Source organism: Mizuhopecten yessoensis, unplaced genomic scaffold (assembly GCF_002113885.1).
Source record: "Mizuhopecten yessoensis strain PY_sf001 unplaced genomic scaffold, ASM211388v2 scaffold5913, whole genome shotgun sequence".
Taxonomy (NCBI): Eukaryota; Metazoa; Mollusca; class Bivalvia; order Pectinida; family Pectinidae; genus Mizuhopecten; species Mizuhopecten yessoensis.
This window is the reverse complement of record NW_018406286.1, coordinates 76,605-100,429: the sequence shown is the minus strand read 5'-3', so window position 1 is coordinate 100,429 and position 23,825 is coordinate 76,605. Positions and strand designations below refer to the sequence as shown.

Here is a 23,825-nt window from a genome sequence, read left to right as displayed (position 1 = left end):
TTGTTACCCTTGACAACTGACAAATGTATCCTTCATGCTTGTATCCCTTTACAACTGACAACTTCACCCTTTACACTTGTTTCCCTTGACAGCTGACAACTGTACCCTTCATACTTGTTTCCTTGACAACTGACAACTTCAACCTTCATACTTGTTTCCCTTGACAGCTGACAACTGTACTCTTTATACTTTGTATCCCTTAACAACTGACAACTGTTCCCTTTAGGTTTGTATCCATTGACAACTGACAACTTCATCCTTCATACTTGTTTCCCTTGACAACTGACAACTTCATACTTCATACTTGTTTCCCTTGACAACTTACAACTGTACCCTTCATACTTTGTATCCATTGACAACTGTTTCTTTCATGTTTGTATCCCTTGACAACTGACAACTGTATGACCTTGCATTTCATGTAATCATTCCGCACCTTGGGTGAAAATCTCCACTTTTGCGTTTTTTTTTTTTAAATGTCTAGTTTTAGACAATGCCAAGACTAAAAAGCTTAGATTTTTGCTTCTTGGGTTGAAATTGTTCTTTCATACAACAAAAGGGGAGAGGTATTAATTTCTTTCCTTGCACAAAACAGAAACATATCACTGAAGTGTAGAAGAAATAAACATCATTCACACCCGAACATGTTATAAACACAGCTGTAACTATTACCCCTTGTTTTATGTAGGTGGGGACAGAAAGGGATCCGTTCCAGCACCAAGCTTCCATAACACTACATGGTGATGTCCGGTCGACAGAATTGCCACTCTACGGTTCCAAAGTACTGGCCGTACGATCGGGGAACCTGCAACTTCACGGTAATTTTTCATCAATCTGCAAAATACTTTTAATTCATGCATGTTGTTTTTATTCAATACGCATGTTATTTAATTCAACATGGGCAATAGGGTCATATTGCTTCAAGTGTTTTCTTCTCTTCAACTAAGGAATATATTTCAATCATACTTGGTTGCCGGTATTATCAGGTAGTGGGGCTTCAAATTTTACCATTGGAGGGCTGGCCCCCAAGGCTGTGGGGCGTTGGCCCAAAAAGAGTTATTTAATGAGAATAAATAGACAATTACACATATTCCTCCAGGATGATCCCTAGGTCTGGTCCCACCCATGGACACTAAGTCACTGCATAATAACTTTTGAGATCTACACCCCAAAACCATATATACAATTACTTGGCATAAAGGCTCAAATACAATAATGGTATTAGAATTGACCTGGGGTCTGGCCACACCCCTAGGGACTTAGTTTCTGGGTAAAAGCTATGACACAGTTGTGATCCCCACCCAAAAACTATATATATATAATTGATGCATGGGCATAAAGAAATGAATACAATCATGCTACCAGAATCAGTCCTGGTGTCTGCTTTAACCCTTTCAACCCCATGTAACTTAAGTAGACTCTACCATGCATTGATCTGGATGAATCCATTATGGTCTACAGTGGTGAAAGGGTTAACCCCTGTGTCAATACATGGAAACATTTGAGACCCCCACCCTATTACAATATATAAGGCCTATGTACTATTTACTATTGCTGAGCATGCATGAAGATTTTGATATATACACACATATGCAGCCAGGATTGCAACAGGAGACTGGCATTATCCCTAGGATCGTATTTGCCACATTCCTTTTATTTATAATCTTTGCCATCATTGCTTTAATATCCAGATGAGCAATACAGGCCCTGTATGCCTCTTTTTTGTCCAATGAGTTAAGAAATGAAATAAAAAAACACTGTGATCATTGAAACTTTTCAGGCAAACCGTTAGTAAGGACCTGGACAGAGCTGGCACAAACTGCTGATGTAGGAGCAACTGTATTGACTCTTCAGGAGGCGGTCAACGACTGGTCAGTAGGTGACGAAATCGTCATAGCAACCACTGGACATCGCCACTCACAAGCAGAGACTGAGGTCAGGTATGTATTAGCTTGTTATTTTGTTGTTGATGATGACTCGGAGAAAGTTTTCATTGATGGTCATTTATTTGCAGACAGCTGGTCTCATTCCTGTCCTTCTGTTCTCTCTATCTCTAATGGTTATTGGCTACATTAATTGTACAGCATATCAAACTGTTTAAAAAACTCACTGCTATATAGGGCACAGAGACGATCACTGGTCACCACCAGTTTGACCTATTAGAATGCTTTGGCCTTAATTATGAATAGAATGCTTTTGCAATGTCATTATCCCATTTTGTTCTATAAGACTAATGTGTACGGTGTTTTGATGATGGTTTTGTAATTTGGGGATATGTATATCTACTTTTAATGAGGACTCCACATCTGAAATGTGGGTGGACTTATATACAGATCTCGGAATCCAGACGTGTGTATTTTGATTTTCTCCTACATTTTTTTTATAGCATGTCAGCTAACCACTCTTAGAATGATGCAGATCTTATTTCAATGTAAGAAAGTATATAACACTACATGTATATGACATTCGACGGGCGTATATTGTTCCGCTCCGCGGTACTCTTCTTATTTCTTTCATTAACCGTCGATGCATGCAGGAATTGGTTCCAATGCATCTACTTGTATTTTGATTAACCGTCCTAAAAACAGCTATTGTCATATCAAAAATATTGTTTAGATAGAGTATGTAGAGAAAAATGAATGAACAGAAGTGAAGTGAAGTGAAGTGAGAAAAACAATATTGTTACACCCCACGGTACTCTTGTTAAGGTTACAAGTGTGCAATTAATACCAGGTGAGTGATGCAGGCCATTTGGGCCTCTTGTTTAAGGATGTGCCTCCATGTGTGTTGTGTATGTGTGTTGTGTATGTGTGTTGTGTATGTGTGTATGAGTATGTGTGTATGTGTATATGTGTGTTGTGTATGTGTGTTGTGTATGTGTATGTGTGTATGTGTATGTGTGTTGTGTATGTGTTTTGTGTGTGTGTGTGTGTTTGTGTTGTGTATGTGTGTTGTGTATGTGTGTTGTGTGTGTGTGTTGTGTATGTGTGTGTCTATGCTGCAAGCAATATGTTGTTGTATTTGTCTCATTGTAATGGTGTGGATCTGATGCCAACTTTAGAATACCTCACTGAAATGAGAACAAGACATGACCTCTGTACAGGCAGGCGGCACTCTGCTTAAACAAGATACAGACGTATAACAGGTTTATACAACGTGGGTAAAATAAGTGAGGAAGCTGTGCTCCGGATTATCTTTGGTATCAAACATATGCACAAACGGTCATAACGATGTATATAGTGGGACACACGGCCTGACTTCTGTACGTAACACTGTATATAGTGGGACACACGGCCTGACTTCTGTACCTAACACTGTATATAGTGGGATACACGGCCTGACTTCTGTACGTAACACTGTATAAAGTGGGACACACGGCCTGCCTTCAGTACGTAACACTGTATATAGTGGGACACACGGCCTGACTTCTGTACGTTACACTGTATATAGTGGGACACACGACCTGACTTCTGTACGTAACACTGTATATAGTGGGACACACGGCCTGACTTCTGTACGTAACACTGTATATAGTGGGACACACGGCCTGACTTCTGTACGTAACACTGTATATAGTGGGACACACGGCCTGACTTCTGTACGTAACACTGTATATAGTGGGACACACGGCCTGACTTCTGTACGTAACACTGTATATAGTGGGACACACGGCCTGACTTCTGTACGTAACACTGTATATAGTGGGACACACGGCCTGACTTCTGTACGTAACACTGTATATAGTGGGACACACGGCCTGACTTCTGTACGTAACACTGTATATAGTGGGACACACGGCCTGACTTCTGTACGTAACACTGTATATAGTGGGACACACGGCCTGACTTCTGTACGTAACACTGTATATAGTGGGACACACGGCCTGACTTCTGTACGTAACACTGTATATAGTGGGACACACGGCCTGACTTCTGTACGTAACACTGTATATAGTGGGACACACGGCCTGACTTCTGTACGTAACACTGTATATAGTGGGACACACGGCCTGACTTCTGTACGTAACACTGTATATAGTGGGACACACGGCCTGACTTCTGTACGTAACACTGTATATAGTGGGACACACGGCCTGACTTCTGTACGTAACACTGTATATAGTGGGACACACGGCCTGACTTCTGTACGTAACACTGTATATAGTGGGACACACGGCCTGACTTCTGTACGTAACACTGTATATAGTGGGACACACGGCCTGACTTCTGTACGTAACACTGTATATAGTGGGACACACGGCCTGACTTCTGTACGTAACACTGTATATAGTGGGACACACGGCCTGACTTCTGTACGTAACACTGTATATAGTGGGACACACGGCCTGACTTCTGTACGTAACACTGTATATAGTGGGACACACGGCCTGACTTCTGTACGTAACACTGTATATAGTGGGACACACGGCCTGACTTCTGTACGTAACACTGTATATAGTGGGACACACGGCCTGACTTCTGTACGTAACACTGTATATAGTGGGACACACGGCCTGACTTCTGTACGTAACACTGTATATAGTGGGACACACGGCCTGACTTCTGTACGTAACACTGTATATAGTGGGACACACGGCCTGACTTCTGTACGTAACACTGTATATAGTGGGACACACGGCCTGACTTCTGTACGTAACACTGTATATAGTGGGACACACGGCCTGACTTCTGTACGTAACACTGTATATAGTGGGACACACGGCCTGACTTCTGTACGTAACACTGTATATAGTGGGACACACGGCCTGACTTCTGTACGTAACACTGTATATAGTGGGACACACGGCCTGACTTCTGTACGTAACACTGTATATAGTGGGACACACGGCCTGACTTCTGTACGTAACACTGTATATAGTGGGACACACGGCCTGACTTCTGTACGTAACACTGTATATAGTGGGACACACGGCCTGACTTCTGTACGTAACACTGTATATAGTGGGACACACGGCCTGACTTCTGTACGTAACACTGTATATAGTGGGACACACGGCCTGACTTCTGTACGTAACACTGTATATAGTGGGACACACGGCCTGACTTCTGTACGTAACACTGTATATAGTGGGACACACGGCCTGACTTCTGTACGTAACACTGTATATAGTGGGACACACGGCCTGACTTCTGTACGTAACACTGTATATAGTGGGACACACGGCCTGACTTCTGTACGTAACACTGTATATAGTGGGACACACGGCCTGACTTCTGTACGTAACACTGTATATAGTGGGACACACGGCCTGACTTCTGTACGTAACACTGTATATAGTGGGACACACGGCCTGACTTCTGTACGTAACACTGTATATAGTGGGACACACGGCCTGACTTCTGTACGTAACACTGTATATAGTGGGACACACGGCCTGACTTCTGTACGTAACACTGTATATAGTGGGACACACGGCCTGACTTCTGTACGTAACACTGTATATAGTGGGACACACGGCTTGACTTCTGTACGTAACACTGTATATAGTGGGACACACAGCCTGCCTTCTGTACGTAACACTGTATATAGTGGGACACACAGCCTGACTTCTGTACGTAACACTGTATATAGTGGGACAGACGACCTGACTTCTGTACGTAACACTGTATATAGTGGGTTTGTCCATAATAGGTTTGTAATTCTAATCCAAATAAGGTTAGGAAACGTCAGCTACTGCATCAATAGCCAGAGTTGTTAACTATATATACACTAGGTTTTGTTCTTTAACAATGAATCATATAGTAAAAGTCATATAAATAAATGACTTTCAATACATAATTTGCATTGAATAGTGTAATCGATAATCGGAATCGTAAAGGGCAAACTGATGATTTTTGATTTTATTTGATCATTAACTCATTACTAGTAGCAAGTTTGATGAATGTAGGAGGAATAGCACGAAAGTTATGGTCCTGCCAAAATGTTTATTTTTGTTTTTTTTCTGCCAAAATGTTGTTGCCAACCGAACAATGATGTATGCATGGTTATCCACCCTGTCTAACATTGGTGTATCAAAAATAGTACCTCTCAGTCCACAGTCCAAATAACAGTACGTATATATATTGATGTATTTTTGTAGAACTATTACTGGGGTGTCTGGAAATGGACTGACCTTAACACTGGACAGTGGCCTGACTTACAAACACGTCGGTGAGCAGGAGACCTTTGGGAACAGAGTGGTTAGCTACAGGGCGGAAGTTGGTCTACTGACCCGGAACGTCGTCGTACAGGGTGCGATGAGTGAACAATGGAACGATGCAATTGAGGCATGCCCGGACGGCTTTGATACAGGTAAACTTCTATTCTAACTCATTCACCCCTGCAGACACATTTGAACTCCTTCAGTTTAAAGGTTGGAAAAGTTTATAATGAAATTTCAGGAGTGATTGAGTTAATAATTAATCTATACACTTAGTCCTACTATATAGAAATGACTCGTGTACATTCACCCCTGCAGACACATTTGAACTCCTCCAGTTTAAAGGTTGGAATAGTTCATAATGAAATTTCAGGAGCGATTGAGTTAATAATTAATCTATACACTCCTACTCTATAGAAATGACTTGTGTATAGGTAAATTTGACAGACAACTAACTGTGGTCAATATGTGTCTGTATAGGAAGCTTTGGTCTGAAGTACGAGTGATCATGGCATGAAGCATCTCTCTTAAGTTTAATTATTACAAATTTCCCAGAAATGTCTTGATATCGGGTCTTGACATATCATCAATTTGTCCTGCATGTGTACAATTGTTTACCTCGTGTTATTTTAATATATCTACATTGGCATGGCATTGTCACTAGATATTCTACTTGAAAGCTGTGTCGTTGATGGGACTTTTAATACATGCACAACGAGACACAATCCTTAGCCAATCAACACGTGACGATAAGCTGTCTCAGTTATTGGACATTTGTGCAAACTGTTGATAAGATTTTTTAGTGAAGCATTAAGGCCCCTTTAATTGCTATCTTGTTTTTATGAAAAGCCATGCTTAGCATACATGATCATGGATTTAGAGGGTTCTCTATGTAGATCTCTTCTGCTACTGTAGCAGTTATAAATATTCTCATGACTAAAGATATCATATCAAACAGACCTGTTCTTCTATTGTGCATGTTCAATGTTTCAGGGGAATTCGCAACCCAGACCTGTTTCCAGGGACGATTTGGAGAGGAAATTGGAAACGACCAATTTGGGGTTCAAATAATAATGCACACTGCAAATTCAATGGCTCAATTGGAGTATGTTGAGGTGAAGAAGGCAGGCCAAGCATTTCGCCTCGGCCGTTACCCGGTCCACTTCCATCTTATTGGTGATAATAAAGGTTCTTATGTGAAGGGCCTGTCCATTCACGACACATTCAATCGTGCTGTGAACATTCATGGAACCAACGGCCTCTTGGTTAAGGATACTGTGGTCTACAACGTTATGGGAGGGGCTTTGTTTCTTGAGGATGGAGTAGAGATGGGCAATATATTTCAATATAATCTTGTCTTATTCGTAAGTATTGACAAAATTTCTTTCTTTTTTACTGTTAATTTTCTGTGAATGATTGTATCAAAAATACAGTAGTTGGGGGAGTTTAAATACAAATCAAAGCTTGAAAAGTACCTTTATGTAAATATATATATATATTTCTACCATATAGTGACCACCTTCAACTTATTGAAGATTTTGTCACGAATATTTAATTTGATTTTTGAAATATCATGCTGGAGGACGTTGTTTGGAGAGTTATATATAATTATGTTACCAAACATACTTTGTATCCCTTGACAACTGACAACGGTCCTCAGGTTTGTATCTCTTGACAACTGACAACTGTACCCTTTATACTTTGTATCCCTTGACAACTGACAACTGTACCCTTTATACTTATACAGGTGAAGGCCAGTTCCAGTCTCCTTAATGATGACATTACTCCGGCTTCTTTTTGGGCAACTAATGCTAACAACACGTACGAGTACAACCATGCCGCCGGAGGAACCCATTTTGGTTTTTGGTATAGGTTGCTTCCTCATGCTGAGGGGCCATCAGCATCAGTCTATCCCAATCTAACACCGGATAATATACCGCTCGGCTCGTTCAAGGGAAATGTAGTCCACTCTTTCGGCTGGTTTGGAGTTTGGGTGTTTGAGAGATATGATCCCACGGTAAAAGGCATCGCCACTGAAGCTCCAAGCCCTGCAGTCTTCAGTGACACAACTGTATGGGGATGCGAGAAAGGGTTTGAATTTGTGCGGATGGGATCTTTCGTTGTAGACAACTGTGTTTTCGCTCACAATGAAAAAGCTGGATTTGAAGTGAAGCTCACGATTGGCAATCAAGTAGGGAGCAAGTACTTGTTAAACAACACTGCCATAATCGCCTACTCTCCATACCTAGCGGATCATCACGAGTGGTCTGGCGGAGACGTGATCGGCAGTGGCATCGTACTTAGCTATGGAAGTGGGATGGAGACTCAATCTGTCTCATTTTACCGCTACAATAAGGCCCCTTATGCAACACTTACATTCACGCGCGTTCAGGGGACTTGTATAGAGAGGTGTGGTGGCTTCAACTACATTTTTAATGACATCAGTTTTATTGATTCTACAAGAAAACTTGTGTATGACTGGGAAAACCAAGGAGTACTCATTGACCAGGATGGGTCTTTGACTGGGGTCGCAGGAGGCCACACAATTGCCCCTAAAAGTTCTGCTTTGCCTTCCAGGTATATTCTTTCATATTTTTCACTCCTTTCTTGTAAACAGTAAGTTAACAGTGATTTCCTGCCTAGTTTTACAGCTAAATACAGACAGCTTCCTCGCATTAATTTCCCAAAACGGAGAAAAAAATAGATAATCGTCCCTATTTCATCGAAAATCATGCCATATTTTTCTCAGTTATTCGAATCATGTGGGAACAGGCTGTTGTAAGATTTAGGAGAAAAAACACTGCAGTTAAGTAGAAATATAAACAAAGTAAAGAAAAACTGTTTTCTTTTGTTCCGAACATGGTTATTTTGATCTAATCCTTAAGTATCATAATCATAAAATAGACTTTATGAGAGCCAGTGACTTTATGATGCTCATTTTTGACTAGCTGTGTCCTACAGATTTCATTCAAATTGCCAAAATATTCAATAATGTCAATATTCAATAATTCCTAATAATTAAAAGGTGTGAGAGAAAAAAAATGGTGTTTATGTCTAATGAGGGCATTTACAAAAATCAATGATTGGTTTGGTTTGGTATAATTTGTTTGACATCCTATCAACAGCTATGGTAATTTAAGGACGGCCTCCCCTGTGTGCAAGATGCATGCGTGTAGTGTATGTCTGGGTTTTTTTGGAGGCTGAGATATGTTCGTGTTTGTCTCCTTGTGATAGTGCGGAACTGATGCCGACTTTATAGTGCTACCTCATTGAAACATGTAACTGTCGAAGACACCCCCACCCGGTCACATTATACTGACATTGGGCGAACCAGTCGTCCCGCTCCTAAAGAGTAGAAACTACCATTTTTACAGACTCTGGTATGTCTCGGCCAGGGGACAGAACCCAAAGCCTTCCTCACAAGGGCGAACACTCAACTAAAGGCCAAAAGTGAGACATTGTCAAGGGAGACATTATGAAAAAGAGAGTTGTTTAGAAGAAGAGAAAAGATAAGATCCCCAAATTTAGTCACCTCTTACGATCATGCAATGGCAGCAGATACAATTCTTACGCCCTACCTGCAGAGTAAATGTATCTTGTGAAAAGTATTGATTTGAACTGTTTATAACTGTATTGGAGTTTTAATACCTAATTTTTGACACCTCTGAGTTGACATATATAAAAATGAAATAAATAATTTGTGTTCAGAATCCAAAATCAACCCTTTCACCCCTATGTAACTTTAATAACCTTTGCCATGCATTGATATGGATAAGTCCATTATGGTCTACAGTGGTGAAAGGATTTAGTGGACATATTTCAAAAAGAATTTTAATAAAAAAATGTCTGTAGTTAATTGAAACCAGTTTTATTTGAGCAATTTAATGATAACAAAGAAAATTTAAAGATCCTTTAAAAAAGCATTTATATGGTAAATTTCATTAGATTAAAGTTGATATGAAAAAGGTGTTTCTCATCCATAATTTGATGGGGAAAAAATGTGGATTTTATTAAATGAACCTGCACTGCTGAACCACAGTGTTATATGCAGTAAGTCTACATAGAGCTGGTCAAAAGTCAAACCACATTTGTAACTTAACCCTTTCACCACTGTAGGCCAAAATGGACTCATCAAAATCAGTGCATGGAAGAGTTAACTCAAGTTACATAGGGGTGAAAGGGTTAGTATCTAAATGATCTCAAACACGCATTGCTTTGCAGTCATTTTAGATTTTTTATTGCTCCCTCAAACCAAGGCCAGTAAATGTGTTAAAGATGTGGATTAATTAGGTTGCCTTACAAGCTTCAGCTGTAGGTAATTTCCCTTTTAAGCTTAGTGGTAGAGCATCTGGCTGGAGAGCTAAGGGTCGCGGGTTCGAGCCCCAGCGACGGCACTATCTTTATCACTATTCTTTGTCCTATTACAAATTGGTGCCGTGACCAGGGTTGGTGTTTGAAAAAAGGGGGGAATAGTGTAAAAGATGTGGATTTAAATTAGGTTGCCTTACAAGTGTCAGCTGTAGGGAATTTCCTCGTTCTATTACAAATGTATGATTGTTATTTTTTGCTTATTCACCAATATTAACTTATTCACCCCTGTAATTTCATAATGAACTATTCCAACCTTTGAATTGGAAGAGTTCAAATGGGTCTTCAGGGGTTGATGATTTAATGCTTCCATTACTTTATTTTTTTTCAGCTGCACCGATGCCCCAGCTGAATTCCAAATTGGTGTATGGACTGCATCCTTCTGTCCCAACACAGTGAAGTTTGGTCATGTTGCTTTCAACAAGATAACACCCGATTCTCTTTTCGCAACAACTGCATTTTTCGAGAATAGCAACGGCATTGCGCAAGCTGAGTATGAGTTCCATAGGGTCACCCATTCCGAAGGCAATATGGGCCTGTTACCACTGAACTACGACTACGATTTCAGTTTCCAAGGTTCCCAGCAGATCACAAACATCAGCTACACTGCCACCTTCTTCGACATTTCTGTAAGATTTCAAGAGAAAAGAAACAATTAATGAATTCACTGATATTAACTCATTCACCCCTGAAATTTCATAATGAACTATTCCAACCTTTGAACTGGAAGAGTTTAAATGCGTCTTCAGGGGTGAATGAGTTAGGTAATTTTCAATGTAATAAGTTAAACTTCATAGGAAAGTTAGTTAGCATAAAGGCTCGGAAAGGTTGATAATCAATACTGTTCGACTGTAATTTACTGAGTTATGCCCCTTTAATCAATTGCTGGAACAGAGTGCGCTTCATACCTTGATGGTGTTTTATTGTATTTATTTTATTTCACCCGTTCGTCTACCAGGTGTGTTGAATCGTTTCTCCTTTAACATCAATTGATCACAACTATTTATAGATTTCAATGATACAAACAACTACTCATTCATTGTGTACTATGTACCATTTTGCAGAAACCTTGTTCAAGATTAATTTCTAGCCCTGCAAAAAGTCTTTCATTTTCTGTACCAGAATTAGCTGAGAGAATAAGATTATATTCTGAACATTATTTAGGAATTTCAATGCAACTCTTTGACATTTGTGGTGGTGAGATGCAAGACAGTTCCTTTCAAACCTATTCCATGATGGGCGGAAGCACATCATGGAGAACTTATCGTAATGGAGCTGTGTTGCAATGATACTGTATGTAAATGTAAGTAAACATACTTAACCCTTTCATCCCTATGTAACTTTAGTAGACTCTACCATGCATTGATATGGATGAGTCCATTATGGTTTACACTGGTGAAAGGGTTAACTGTGTTTATAGACACATGATATATATTTCTAACATCAGATCTGTTGAGGGAAACTCACCACACATTAGAAATATATGTCACAGTTTTCCTGCTACAGGTTTTCTTCTGACATAATAATTAACCCTTTCACCCCTATGAAACTTAAGTGAACTCTACCATGCATCAATTTGGAAGAGTCCATTACGGTCTACAGTTGTGAAAAGGTTAATTATTAAACATTCTAATACTTTAGGGGAGCAATTTCATCAAAGTATGCCACCGACTTGAGAGAAAGCCAGACCGGTTCTATTACTATGATGGCATGGGTGAGGACGATGTCTGGCCGATGTCTCTAAATCCCCTAGATGGCAGTGTCAACGTTGACGGGGACTGGTACTACAATGACAGTGAAAAGAAATTTTGTTATCTGGGTGAGTACCCTTATTTCATAAGCCTTGCATGTCCCATTCCAGGAAGAAGAACCCATCACAAACATATTTAAACACAATTTTTCAAAGACAACATAATTTAAACACAATTTTTTGAAGACAACGTAATTATAGCTAACACCTGAAAAAGATGGTGCTTTTTAAGAGTGGTATATTTTAGTCTTGTACACCTGGAGTGTATCACAATGTTTTGTTATACAGCAGGAATGTACTGATAATGGATTCATCCAGATCAATGTATGGTAGAGTCTACTAAAGTTACCTAGGGGTGAAAGGGTTTAACCATGGCTTGTCCTGGTACTGTTCTCGCTCCAAATCACATTCGAGATTAAATATTGGACCTGTTGATTTATGGAACAATCTTACATCTAATGTTGTGAAGTCAAGCACTGTTAAACAATCTGAATATAAATTACATGAACACTTGCAAAACCAAATGCAAAAATACAGGTTTAAAGAAAAATCTAATTTCAAATGTTGGAACTTTTTGAAATGTTTTTATATACATACTTTTTATTTCAGAAATGACGATTAAAGGACTGTAAAATGCTACTTTGTCAGAATGAAATCCATGGATCTATGTACCTATGTATCATTCATTGAATGTAAGAAAAACAAGAAAATAGTAATAATTTTCTGTATTTCTAGTGAGTGGAACTAAGGACAGTGACAGACCAATCAAGGCATCTGGCCCCGACATAATGACTACAATCAACGCCTTTAAGTGTGAGTACGATGACTGTATTACACCGGACCCTAACAGCTTCCCTCCTCAATGTTCTCCAACCAACGGTCAGAGTCAGACTTGGTCCACTTTCGACTGGAGCGCTGTGCCGCAGGAAGACTGCTTAACATGGGACAGTACTCAATCAACTTGTTTACCACCCAGTGATGGCGACGACCTACTCATTCCCGCTGGTATGTATATTATATGTGAGAAGGTTTAAAGCCATTATTTTAATGTTAACAGTAGCACAACTTGACATGTTAAATCTGTATTTTGTGTAAGAGTTATCTCCCTTAATAAATGGAAATAGCACTATATATTTGAACTGTTGAACAAATTACTATTTTTTTATTGTAGTGTATACAACTTTATGTTGAAATATGTGGCTTTTCTGCAAAAAAAAATCATATAAAAAATTCTCCATTTGTAAGAAAATCATCTGACTATACGCTTGATATACGTTATTTCAGAAGATGACTGCTAGTTGGCCAAAAAGGCTAAGTTTAACTGCTACATGAAAACTTTCCTTGTTTACGGTAGTGATTTGTTAAATTTTAGTTTCAACAATCCTGAAAATGTTTACATTCTTGTTTTCATTATTATTTTTGTTTACGTAAGGTACATGGATGATATTAGACGTCAGTCCCCCAGTACTGAATGAACTACGTATAGAAGGGACTTTGGAAGTCCAACAGGGAGCTACAGGGATTAAGATTACAGCAACATACATCTACGTTTTCAAAGGACAGTTTCTCATTGGCTGCAACATAAACAATCCATTCACTGGTTCTGCTGTCATCAGCCTCAGGGGAAACCACTCCACACCCGTCTTTGAATACCCTAGTGGACATTCAGGACCAAATTTGGGGTCAAAAGCTATAGGTTGGTCTCTAAGATATATGCACAATGTAATAAGTGTAATTGGATTATTTTTAGCCCACCATCACCATGTGTGTATGTATGCTGGAGACAGGGTATGTTGGCGTATGTGTCACCATGTGTGTATGTATGCTGGAGACAGGGTATGTTGGTGTACGTGTCACCATGTGTGTATGTATGCTGGAGAGTGCAGCACAGCATTTCGTCAACAGTACTTAAGATCAATTTGAATATGCAGCTTTTAAGCTTCAAGCATCAGTGACAAGTCCGGAAGCGACGAAACATCTTAATTCATGCTGCAGTGTAATTAATTTATGGCATGATAGCATAAACCTGGTACTGTAAAAAGTGGAATTATTCACACTGTTGAAATATTCACCTTTGTTTTGTCAAGTGAAGTAGTGCAAAAACATCAACATGCATATATTCATTTATTTTGAAAATATATTTTGCTGATACATAGAACATTATATATTTGAGAACTATTACCAACTTACCAACCCAAAAAATGCCACAACTTAATTAGTGGAAAGAGTCATAACACAAACATTTCCAGATGTGAAAACTTCCAATTCTATATAGTATTTCCTTGATTGTTGTCAATAGGTGTGTTTGGAGCGTTAATGTTGAATGGACTGGACCCCGAAACGACTTGGACGACCATTACGGCTACTGCTAATGCCGGTACCAGCACCTTGACCTTGGCTAAACACGCTTTCTGGAATGTAGGCGATCGTATTGTTGTCGCAGCGTCGAGGTTTAATCCATGGGAAGCTGAAGTTGCAGAAATATCAGGATTGCGCCATGAGTCAGATCACACCGTTTTAACCTTGAGTGGGCCATTACAGTACGATCATATATGTAAGTGCTTATACATTATAGATATGTAACAATTCCTAACACATAACAATTGGTCGGATTTTGGCTGACATCACGGTAGTAAGATTGCTGTGAAACATGTAGGTATTGCAGTAATTATAAGGGCATTGGAGACGAAGGTACCCTGTAGTAAGTCAAGGTGTCCGTCCGTCCGTCCGTCCGTCTGTCTGTAATCCATCCACACTTTCCCGTCAGGAGATTATCTTGGAAACCGAAATACTAATCTTTCTAAAACTTTGACACGGTGATGCTTTGTTAAATGTAGATTCAAATAGGCATTTAAATATTTTGTAAGGTAAAGTTCAAGGTTGATGTCACTGAAAATAGACTGTTAAGGGTACTGTTCTAATTTCGAAATCATAAAGTCTAATCTTTTTGAAATTTGACATGATGAAACACTGAGATATGTAGATTTGCAATAGGGATTTAAAAAAGTTTTTCAGTTCAAGGTCAAGGTTACTGTTACTAAAATTAGAACGGAGCTGTGGGAGTGGACAGTTAGGTTAGGTACATGAGGTGGCGTAGCCCTTACTGACCTGTCAGTGTTCTAGTTTGGCTTAAGATCATTACAACAGCCCATCATCACAGCCGAAATTCAATCCAATCATTGTATAAACATTTTTAGATTAACAACATATAGAAAAGTGATGTTCACTCAAATTATATCCTTTTTGAATCAAAGTCAAAATGTTTTGCATGTACAATTGGGAAAAAACACCCAGTAAATTCCCAAAGCTGTATTGATGTCACAATGTAAGTGGCATAAAGCAAAGAACCAAGACCATACCCCTGTAGTTCTATTAAGTGTATCAAAATGGCATGACGATACTAATATTTCCTCATTTTTTAAATCATCTTGCCCAAAGAGCCAAGCTAGATACTGAACCAAGTGTGACATCTGTCTTTTTTCTGGTCCTCCAACAATGTACCAAGGGTCATGATATTTTGCAGTACAAACTGGATGAAGGGCCATCATGTTTATTCAAAGGAGTGACCTTGTCCTATGAATGACTTTTTCCTACATTAATGGTCACTTGGGTTAAATATATATATAATCAGGTAACGGACAATGTCATGTCCACCCGTACTGTTCAAGGTCTCTCCCGTGCCTCCCAAAAATATCGCTACACATGACGATCATCCATCCCACACTTTAAAGATACTTACCTCATACATACCATAAGAAAAATACTAACAAAATATATAATATATAGTTGTGTACGTGACACTTTTGTCAAATTTGAGTTTGAACATTGGTTTTGTTGTATGCTTTTTGTCCCTCTGTAATTACTTGCAAGGTGAAATGTGATAAATGTTTATTCTGTCCCTGACAAACTGGTGATGTTCCTGGGCAATTTAAAATTAAAGATGACCACCCTAGCTTTTAGATCGGTTGAGTTATTGTTAAGTTCTTGCCTGGAACGATTTGTTGTAGAAAGTGTCCGATACAAAAAAATCATTCCAGGTGGCTCTGATCAACAGACTGCTAATAATAAGTCCATAATGACCAATATGGTAAAAAAACAAAACTTAAAAGGGCATCTTATATGTAATATAACTAGAATTAGAATGGTTTTTATCAATGCTTAACAGAAATGTTGAGTATATACAAATTTCTGTATCAATAAAATGGTTGATTTCCAGTCACATCGGAAACGCTCGACACAGATGTATCTTACACAATGGCTGCTGAAGTGGGTCTGTTGACACGCAACATCAGAATCGAAGGAGAGTTTTATGACAACATTCAGACAGAGGCATTTGGAGGACGTGTAATTGTCAGCGGAGCTCAGTTTGGTGATGACCTTGTAGTGGGTAAGTAATAAATGACCAGGGATGACAGATTGCAAGTCATTTTCATGTGCAGGGATGTAGTGTAGGGAGGTTCAACCTAAGGGTTTTCAAATTGTGTAAAACCAGAGGTTCTCCCGTGGATATTGAACAACAGTGTAATTTCCCTATCTTACAACCCTGGGCATGGTTGAGACAATGAATTGATGATCCTGACAAGGTGTAATTTTCCAAGATGGCTGCAACAACAACAATTTTGTAAAGCTGCACTTCACTGTTTTTTTATATACAGTAACACCCCTTAACTTCCCTTTTGATATAGCTACATGTAGCAGAGTTGGGCTAGGACACTTCTGTTTACCAGCTAGCTCAATCAGAAAGAGAAACAGTATAACAATCTGAAGTCCAGGGTTCAAATCTCCCTCTAGCCCAGATGTTTTTTTTCACACCCAGAACACTGTTGTCTACTTATTTCATCTTCATTATTTCTCATAAAAGTCACGCAAGATATAGTTTTCTTTCAGAAATAATTAATCAAAGCTATGGTCATGCCAGAAGAAACTGTTCCCAACACTTAGTTACAGTTTTTGGCAGTGGTACAGTGATCCTTAACCCTTTCACCCCTAAGTAACTTTAATAGACTCTATCGTACATTTATATGGATGAGTCCATTATGGTCTATAGTGGTAAAGGGGTTAATAGACTATTACTGCATCTTTTTAATCTTAAACTGGGACTGAATGACTTGACAATGTGTTGCTACAGGGTAAAATCATATCCCAGACGTGGGGTCAAAGATCATCATCTGCCTTTTTGTCTCTGCATAGTCAAAGTGTTAGTTCTGATGAAATGAAAAAAATGTCTTCATACCTTCCATCTTGAATTACTTAGATATGTTAACAGTGACTAATACTTAGACTACAATAGTGGCCAATATTAGATATGTTAACCCTTTCACCCCTTTTGTAACTTTAGTAGACTCTACCATGTATTGATATGGATGAGTCCATTATGGTCTACAGTGGTGAAAGGGTTAACAGTGATTAATACTTAGACTACAATAGTGGCCAATATTTGTGTTTGAGTAAGTGTCTCCTTTGAAAACATTTACTCATATGGGCAGAGTAATAAGAATGATGTTACCCCTTACCCCAGGTAGGCAGTGCTCAAAGGGGGATGGATATTGGATATTGGCAAAAAATTGTTAAGAATATATTCTGAATACTTTAATCAATTTCTGAAATGATTTTATCATAGATGTGTATGCCACAGTCCATTGGACATCATTCCACCTTGATAGAAATGGTAAAGGTTTAATGAGGTTCATATAGGGAAATACATATAACAATGTTTGAAGTATTTTGTTTACTTTAAAGAGGATATAATCATTCAAACCTGATTAGACATTTTATCTTTGGATACATGATGGTCACAGTGTCCATGCTCTGTTTTCATGTCTGAAGCAGAGTATTGAAATTTTTACCAGTATTGAAATTTTGATAAACATTTCAAAATTCTTCAGATTAAGCAAAATAACCAAATCCATCAGTTTTTTGTTTTAGAAAATTCTTTCATCCTTTCCATTACAATTTTGCACTGCGATAATCTTGACTTTGTACTTAGCTTATAACAAACATAAACGCTCATTTATGTGTTTAATGTTTTTCTTGCAGGATATGCGAATCTTTCCAACGTACATTTCCTAAACATGGGGCAAGAGGGATTCACAAGTAGATACGACCCACGTCATGCACTCGCGTTCAAAGACGTTGGAGATACTTCGACTGGCAGCAAGCCAAGTGCCGTCGTAAATTGCAGTTTCGAAGATAGTCTCGGCTCATCTGTGATGGCTGTAGGTGCCGATAACTTACTGATCCAAGGAAACGTCTTTTACAAGAGTGTTGGACCTGGTGAGTTTTTATAAAGACTGGATTCAGACTTGCCAACTTTCTGAGATTTCCATGAGGGAAATGTATGTACACCCACGGGAAAATAATAACACCTATAATGGCATCTTTCAGATAAAATCATCAGATTTTAGAAAATGGAAATAGTTTAACAAATTCACTGGTTGAAACTGCTCAATTGTAGGGTCCAAAATTGGGAGTCTCCCTCCAATATAGGGAAAGTGGGCAAGTATGTGGACTAATTAACCTTGAACTATTATACAAATTATTACCTGGTAACTATGAGCGAGAAATAGCCATAACCTTATAACTGTGAGCTAAAAAGAATAACTTAATCAGGTAACTTTGAGCTAGTAAAGACCTTTAACCTGATTGTGAGATCAAGGGCTACCATGTTGGCTCCAATGAATGACTTTGACTCACTTTTAATGTCAGAGGGTCAATTTTGTTGAAACATTAAAAACAATCATTTTGAATAATCAAGAGGCCCAGATTTATCTTTGGCCAGTATTATGATGGGTGTGAATGTCTACCAGGTTTGTTTAAATTATTAACTGTACCCAATGTCAAGGTCAAAGGTGTCAGATGTGTTTAAATCTCTTCAATCAACTTCTTTTGAATAACTGAGAAGTTAAGAATCATGATCGCACATCTACAACATACTGGACAGAAGGTCAAGGTCCATCACACAGAAGGTCAAGGGCCATCAAACAGAAGGTCAAGGTCCATCACACAGAAGGTCAAGGGCCATCAAACAGAAGGTCAAGGGCCATCAAATTCAATCAAATGGTCAATTTTTTATGTCACAGAGATCCAATATAACCAAAGGGTCAAAGGTCATTAATTAGGGCCCTGCATCAGATATGGGTGACGGCTCTGTTCCTTTGTCTGCATGTCCCCACTTTCATTTCTAGAGATTTTTGTGAATTAAAAGACTTTGATCCACTACAAAATCAAGCTTTTGAATAATCTTTGACTGCTAGTAACTGCTAGTATACTAAGGTAAACAGTATTTAGCCTTTTGCATAAAGGCTTTCTTTTTTTAAAATCAAATCATAACTTGACCTACTTTAAAAGTCACATATGAATGGTGTATTTGTTAACACCAATGAATGATGGGTGATCAATAGGCCCATATAGCCTCTCATAATGAAGTAGTAGTGATGTAACAGGAGAGGAATAATGCACGGCTAGACCGGCGTTCAAACCCCAGACCTTCGGAACTCTAGACGGACGCTCTACAAATTGAGATATCTGGTCGCCGACAAACTACCCAGTCCAGTTCCGCTACATTCCTCCCTCCTTTTTCTAACTCTTGGCCCCTGATGACACATTTATTTACAACCCAGGTTTGGGTATCCCCTTGCCAAGCATACACCAAATGCTCGAGACAAGGGTTAGTCACAGGCACCACTGTAACAGGAGAGGAAAAATGCACGGCCAGACCAGGGTTCCAACCCAGGACCCTCCGAACTCTAGACAAACACTCTACCAATTGAGCTACCTGGTCACTGACAATCGACCCTGTCCAGTGCCACTTCAGTGGCAACATCGAATTACAACCAGATGATGAATTGCATTTGAACAAGTAGATCTCATTATAGCTATTGAACTATTGATTTTTGGTGTCCAGATTCCCTTCACACTGAGATGAAGGCACCTGTGTTATATATTTCTCATCACATGTACAGGGTCCAAGCATGTAGAATGTGAATATTTCTTGGTGATTATTTCTTATATAGAAAGCTGTGATGGTAAAACTTAGCAATTACTCATTATGCACAGTCTCAACAATGGAGTGGTCTTCAGTAAAATAGACTTCACTCAATCAAGTATAACAATGATTCCTCCCCATTAAAATTCAATCAAGTATAACAATGATTCCTCCCCATTAAAGCTCAATCAAGTATAACAATGATTCCTCCCCATTAAAACTCAATCAAGTATAACAATGATTCCTCTCCATTAAAACTCAATCAAGTATAACAATGATTTCTCCCCATGAAAGTATCATTATAAAACAATCAAAAGTGATAAATTTACTTCCATGTTAACTTATCGACTTCTCTCACAACTTTGTGTTTTTCAGCAATTGTAACCTTTTCATCGCACACACAAATAATTGGAAATATGATATCAGGATATATTTTCCCTGGATCGTTCAATGGCCGAAATGAGGCATCAAACACTCTTGTAGATGCCTTGATAAGTGCCACCTCGGCTACATCTTTGGAACTGTCTGGGAATGCACTATCCTCTTCGGAGAGAGCTTGCTACGTTGGACTTCCAGAATCTAAAACTCCTGGGGTTTCAATGCAGCCTTGGTCCGATAACATCTGTCACTCTTCATTGTTCGGATTTGTACTTTTCCCGGATAGCATTGAACAATGGCCGGCCGGAGATTTCCAGTTCTCCAATTTTACGTTTTATAAAATTTACCTGTATGGGATGTATTACAACACGTAAGTATTTTTTTTTCCAAAATGATCTATACATTGAAGTATGTACCTTCTTTATAACAAAATTCACCTGTTTTAACAATATTGATGCTATCAGACTTAATTTTTAAACCCCCTTCTGCAACAATGCATGTTGTACCTTTTCGCATGTGGTCATATTTGTACAATTTTCTTTTATTTATGCACCAATCGATATATTTTTTTTACCAAAGTTAGACAACAAAATTCCAGGCCATATTGTCTATACTATTTCACCCAGAATAACAAGACTTGTTATAATGGCAAGTTCAATTTGTGTTGGTGGAGTGTCAAGTCAAAAAAGTAGGTCAAATTGACCTAGCTATGCCTGACCGTTGACCTCAAACTTTGAAAAAGTTTGTCAAGGGCATATTTTCTATACTATTTCATCTGATACAACTAGAGTTGGTATGCAAGTACATAGTCTCGGATTAAAGTGTTATGCCCCTTGGTGGAAAAATAAGTTTATATGGTTATACGTTCCAATATTAAGTTAACTGATTCTTATGAAACACAGCCCATACAAACTGAAGTAGTTATATTATGAAAATCGTAACAACAATATTACAAAAGTCTTAGAAGTATGTACCTACAAACCATGGATACCTCATAGAATTTGTCAAGTACGACAGAGGAAGGAAGTAGTGGCAGCAAGGTGATATCATTGTAGGAATGTGTGTGTGTGGGTGGGGGGGGGGGGGGGGGGCATACGTTATCCATTCATCTATCAACTCTTCTTACAAGTCTACTCCTCCTGAACAACAGATTCCGATTTTAACCATATTTTGTAAGAAGGTGGGACTATTCTGAGGCCTTTACAGGTGTCAGGACATTTAATGAAAGCAGTTTTTACCATGGAGTGGAAATATTAATCAACCAAAAACGTTTCGTTATATGTAGCTGTAGATAGGTAGTGTCATTATAAGAACTCTTCAGCGATGATATTTTATAAGAAAACGTTGACCTAAAAAAAGTGAAAGCTGTTTCTGCAGTCAGAAATGTTCTTTCATGCAGTGTTCCTCTGGGGTATTGTATTTGAAAAATTTAAGTTGGTAAATTATGGTGAAAGAATAGGACACTGGAATCAGATATAGTTTTTGAGGCTTTTAAGATATCACAGGTTGACAGTAACATGTACATATAGAAATGAAGAAATGTGGATTATTTAATTTCCATTTGAAAGTGAAATTCAAAAACATTAAACTATACGTTTTGTGACAAATAACACATCTCACTTCCTGGATTAAGATTTTTCAACAATCATTGGCTATACTGACCAGAAATTTCTTTCTTTTACAGACGTACAAGTATTACAATTTCAAAAAATAAATTCATTGATAATGGCATCGGTATCCTCCCGTTCCTCATTGGACCCTCAGCCCTGGAGCACCAGTTCGACTTGGATCAATACATCACGATAGAGAAATGTCTTTTTGTCGGTCATTCTGCTGATTACGACTGTACCAAAGATGTCGTCGACTCTACGGCAACTTATTACAAGATTTCAGTTGAGGGTACGGCCCCAGGAACTAAGGTTGAAAACAGACCTCATGCCTTCATTGGCATGGCTCTGCCATCTTGTACGTCTGGTACAAACAACAGTCCTCTGAAACCTTTAAACTACATTATGAATTATCAATCAATCGCCTGTCAATCAACAGTGAGAGGTAAGTATTTTACTGGTTTTGTTTCTAAACATGATTCCTTTTATAAGGCAGTAATATAAATGTCCAGAATGGCTTTGGTGTTTTGTTTATTGGACTAGTCTAAACATTGACTTGAACACAACTAAAACACAATAGGAAGGTATATACATATATCTAATTTGAGATTGATCCCTCCAGTACTTATTAAGAAGTTGCAATAACAAATTGTCTTCTTGTAGTTACATATACTGTCTGTGAACAACTCCTTTGGGTCGTTTTTGGATAAAGAGGTTCCTAAACCAGTGATGGTTGGTTATCATGTTTATCTAACTTGACTTACTGTGTAGTTTATTTACAAATTGTATAATTTATCATGTTAATCCAGGTCTTGTAAATCATAGTAAATAAATTAAATCAAATAGGATGAAGAAGCTAAACTAGAACTGAAAGCCACCCAGTTAAAGCTGTAAGCCGATATACATCCCCTGAAGACAGAAAGATTACTTCATCAATTTTCAAAAAAGGAGATTTGATAACGTAATTTTGAAAGAAAAAAAAGATAAATTAAGTACCAGCATACAGCTGTTGCTGTTGCTGTTTAACCGTCGTCGTCATCAGCCAGGTCCATCCATTGTCGAGGGTTTCAACCCCTAACCTGGAACTCTCTCCGGATGGTGGGTCAGCAGGCTTGATCAGTCCCTATACTCTTCCAGCTACTGTTTTCTCTCCTATTCTAAATAAATAAAATCAGATTTAAAGAAACACATTTATTTCCATTGGTATATATATATCCATTCCAATCTATTTCTAAACACATCACATGTTTCAGTTTCCATTTTTTTATGCAATGTCAAAATAAAATACGTCCATGAAGGATATGGTTGGAAATCTTATTTTTATATGGACCATCTTTGGCAAATATTACACATCTATCACCCGGAATAATCAAAATCAAAGAATACTGATGTGTGAATGGCTATGATAATCCTTGCAACATGTGAATAGACGTGAATGTATATGTAAAAACATTAGAAAGGATTAGAATATACATGTACCATTTTATAATAGATGTGAGCACACATATTTTACATTTATATTAACTGTTAATATGTTATAATAAATATAAGTATTATTTTACGTTAAATATAAGATGTAAA

At 38.4% G+C, this 23,825-nt stretch overlaps 1 protein-coding gene across 2 annotated transcripts in view; it reads left to right on the top strand.

The window, feature by feature from the left end:
* Nucleotides 1-23,825, top strand: part of LOC110451279 (fibrocystin-L-like) — a 120,944-nt gene that overhangs the window by 81,606 nt on the left and 15,513 nt on the right. For both annotated transcript variants that reach the window (XM_021499197.1, XM_021499198.1), the window contains exons 41-54: nt 686-815; nt 1,778-1,937; nt 6,098-6,309; nt 7,151-7,521; nt 7,905-8,734; nt 10,857-11,154; nt 12,167-12,344; nt 13,011-13,280; nt 13,708-13,971; nt 14,575-14,829; nt 16,492-16,662; nt 18,312-18,548; nt 20,635-21,007; nt 22,322-22,689. In XM_021499197.1, the coding sequence (XP_021354872.1) occupies nt 686-815; nt 1,778-1,937; nt 6,098-6,309; nt 7,151-7,521; nt 7,905-8,734; nt 10,857-11,154; nt 12,167-12,344; nt 13,011-13,280; nt 13,708-13,971; nt 14,575-14,829; nt 16,492-16,662; nt 18,312-18,548; nt 20,635-21,007; nt 22,322-22,689 (4,117 nt within the window). The remainder of the gene's footprint in view (nt 1-685; nt 816-1,777; nt 1,938-6,097; nt 6,310-7,150; nt 7,522-7,904; nt 8,735-10,856; nt 11,155-12,166; nt 12,345-13,010; nt 13,281-13,707; nt 13,972-14,574; nt 14,830-16,491; nt 16,663-18,311; nt 18,549-20,634; nt 21,008-22,321; nt 22,690-23,825) is intronic.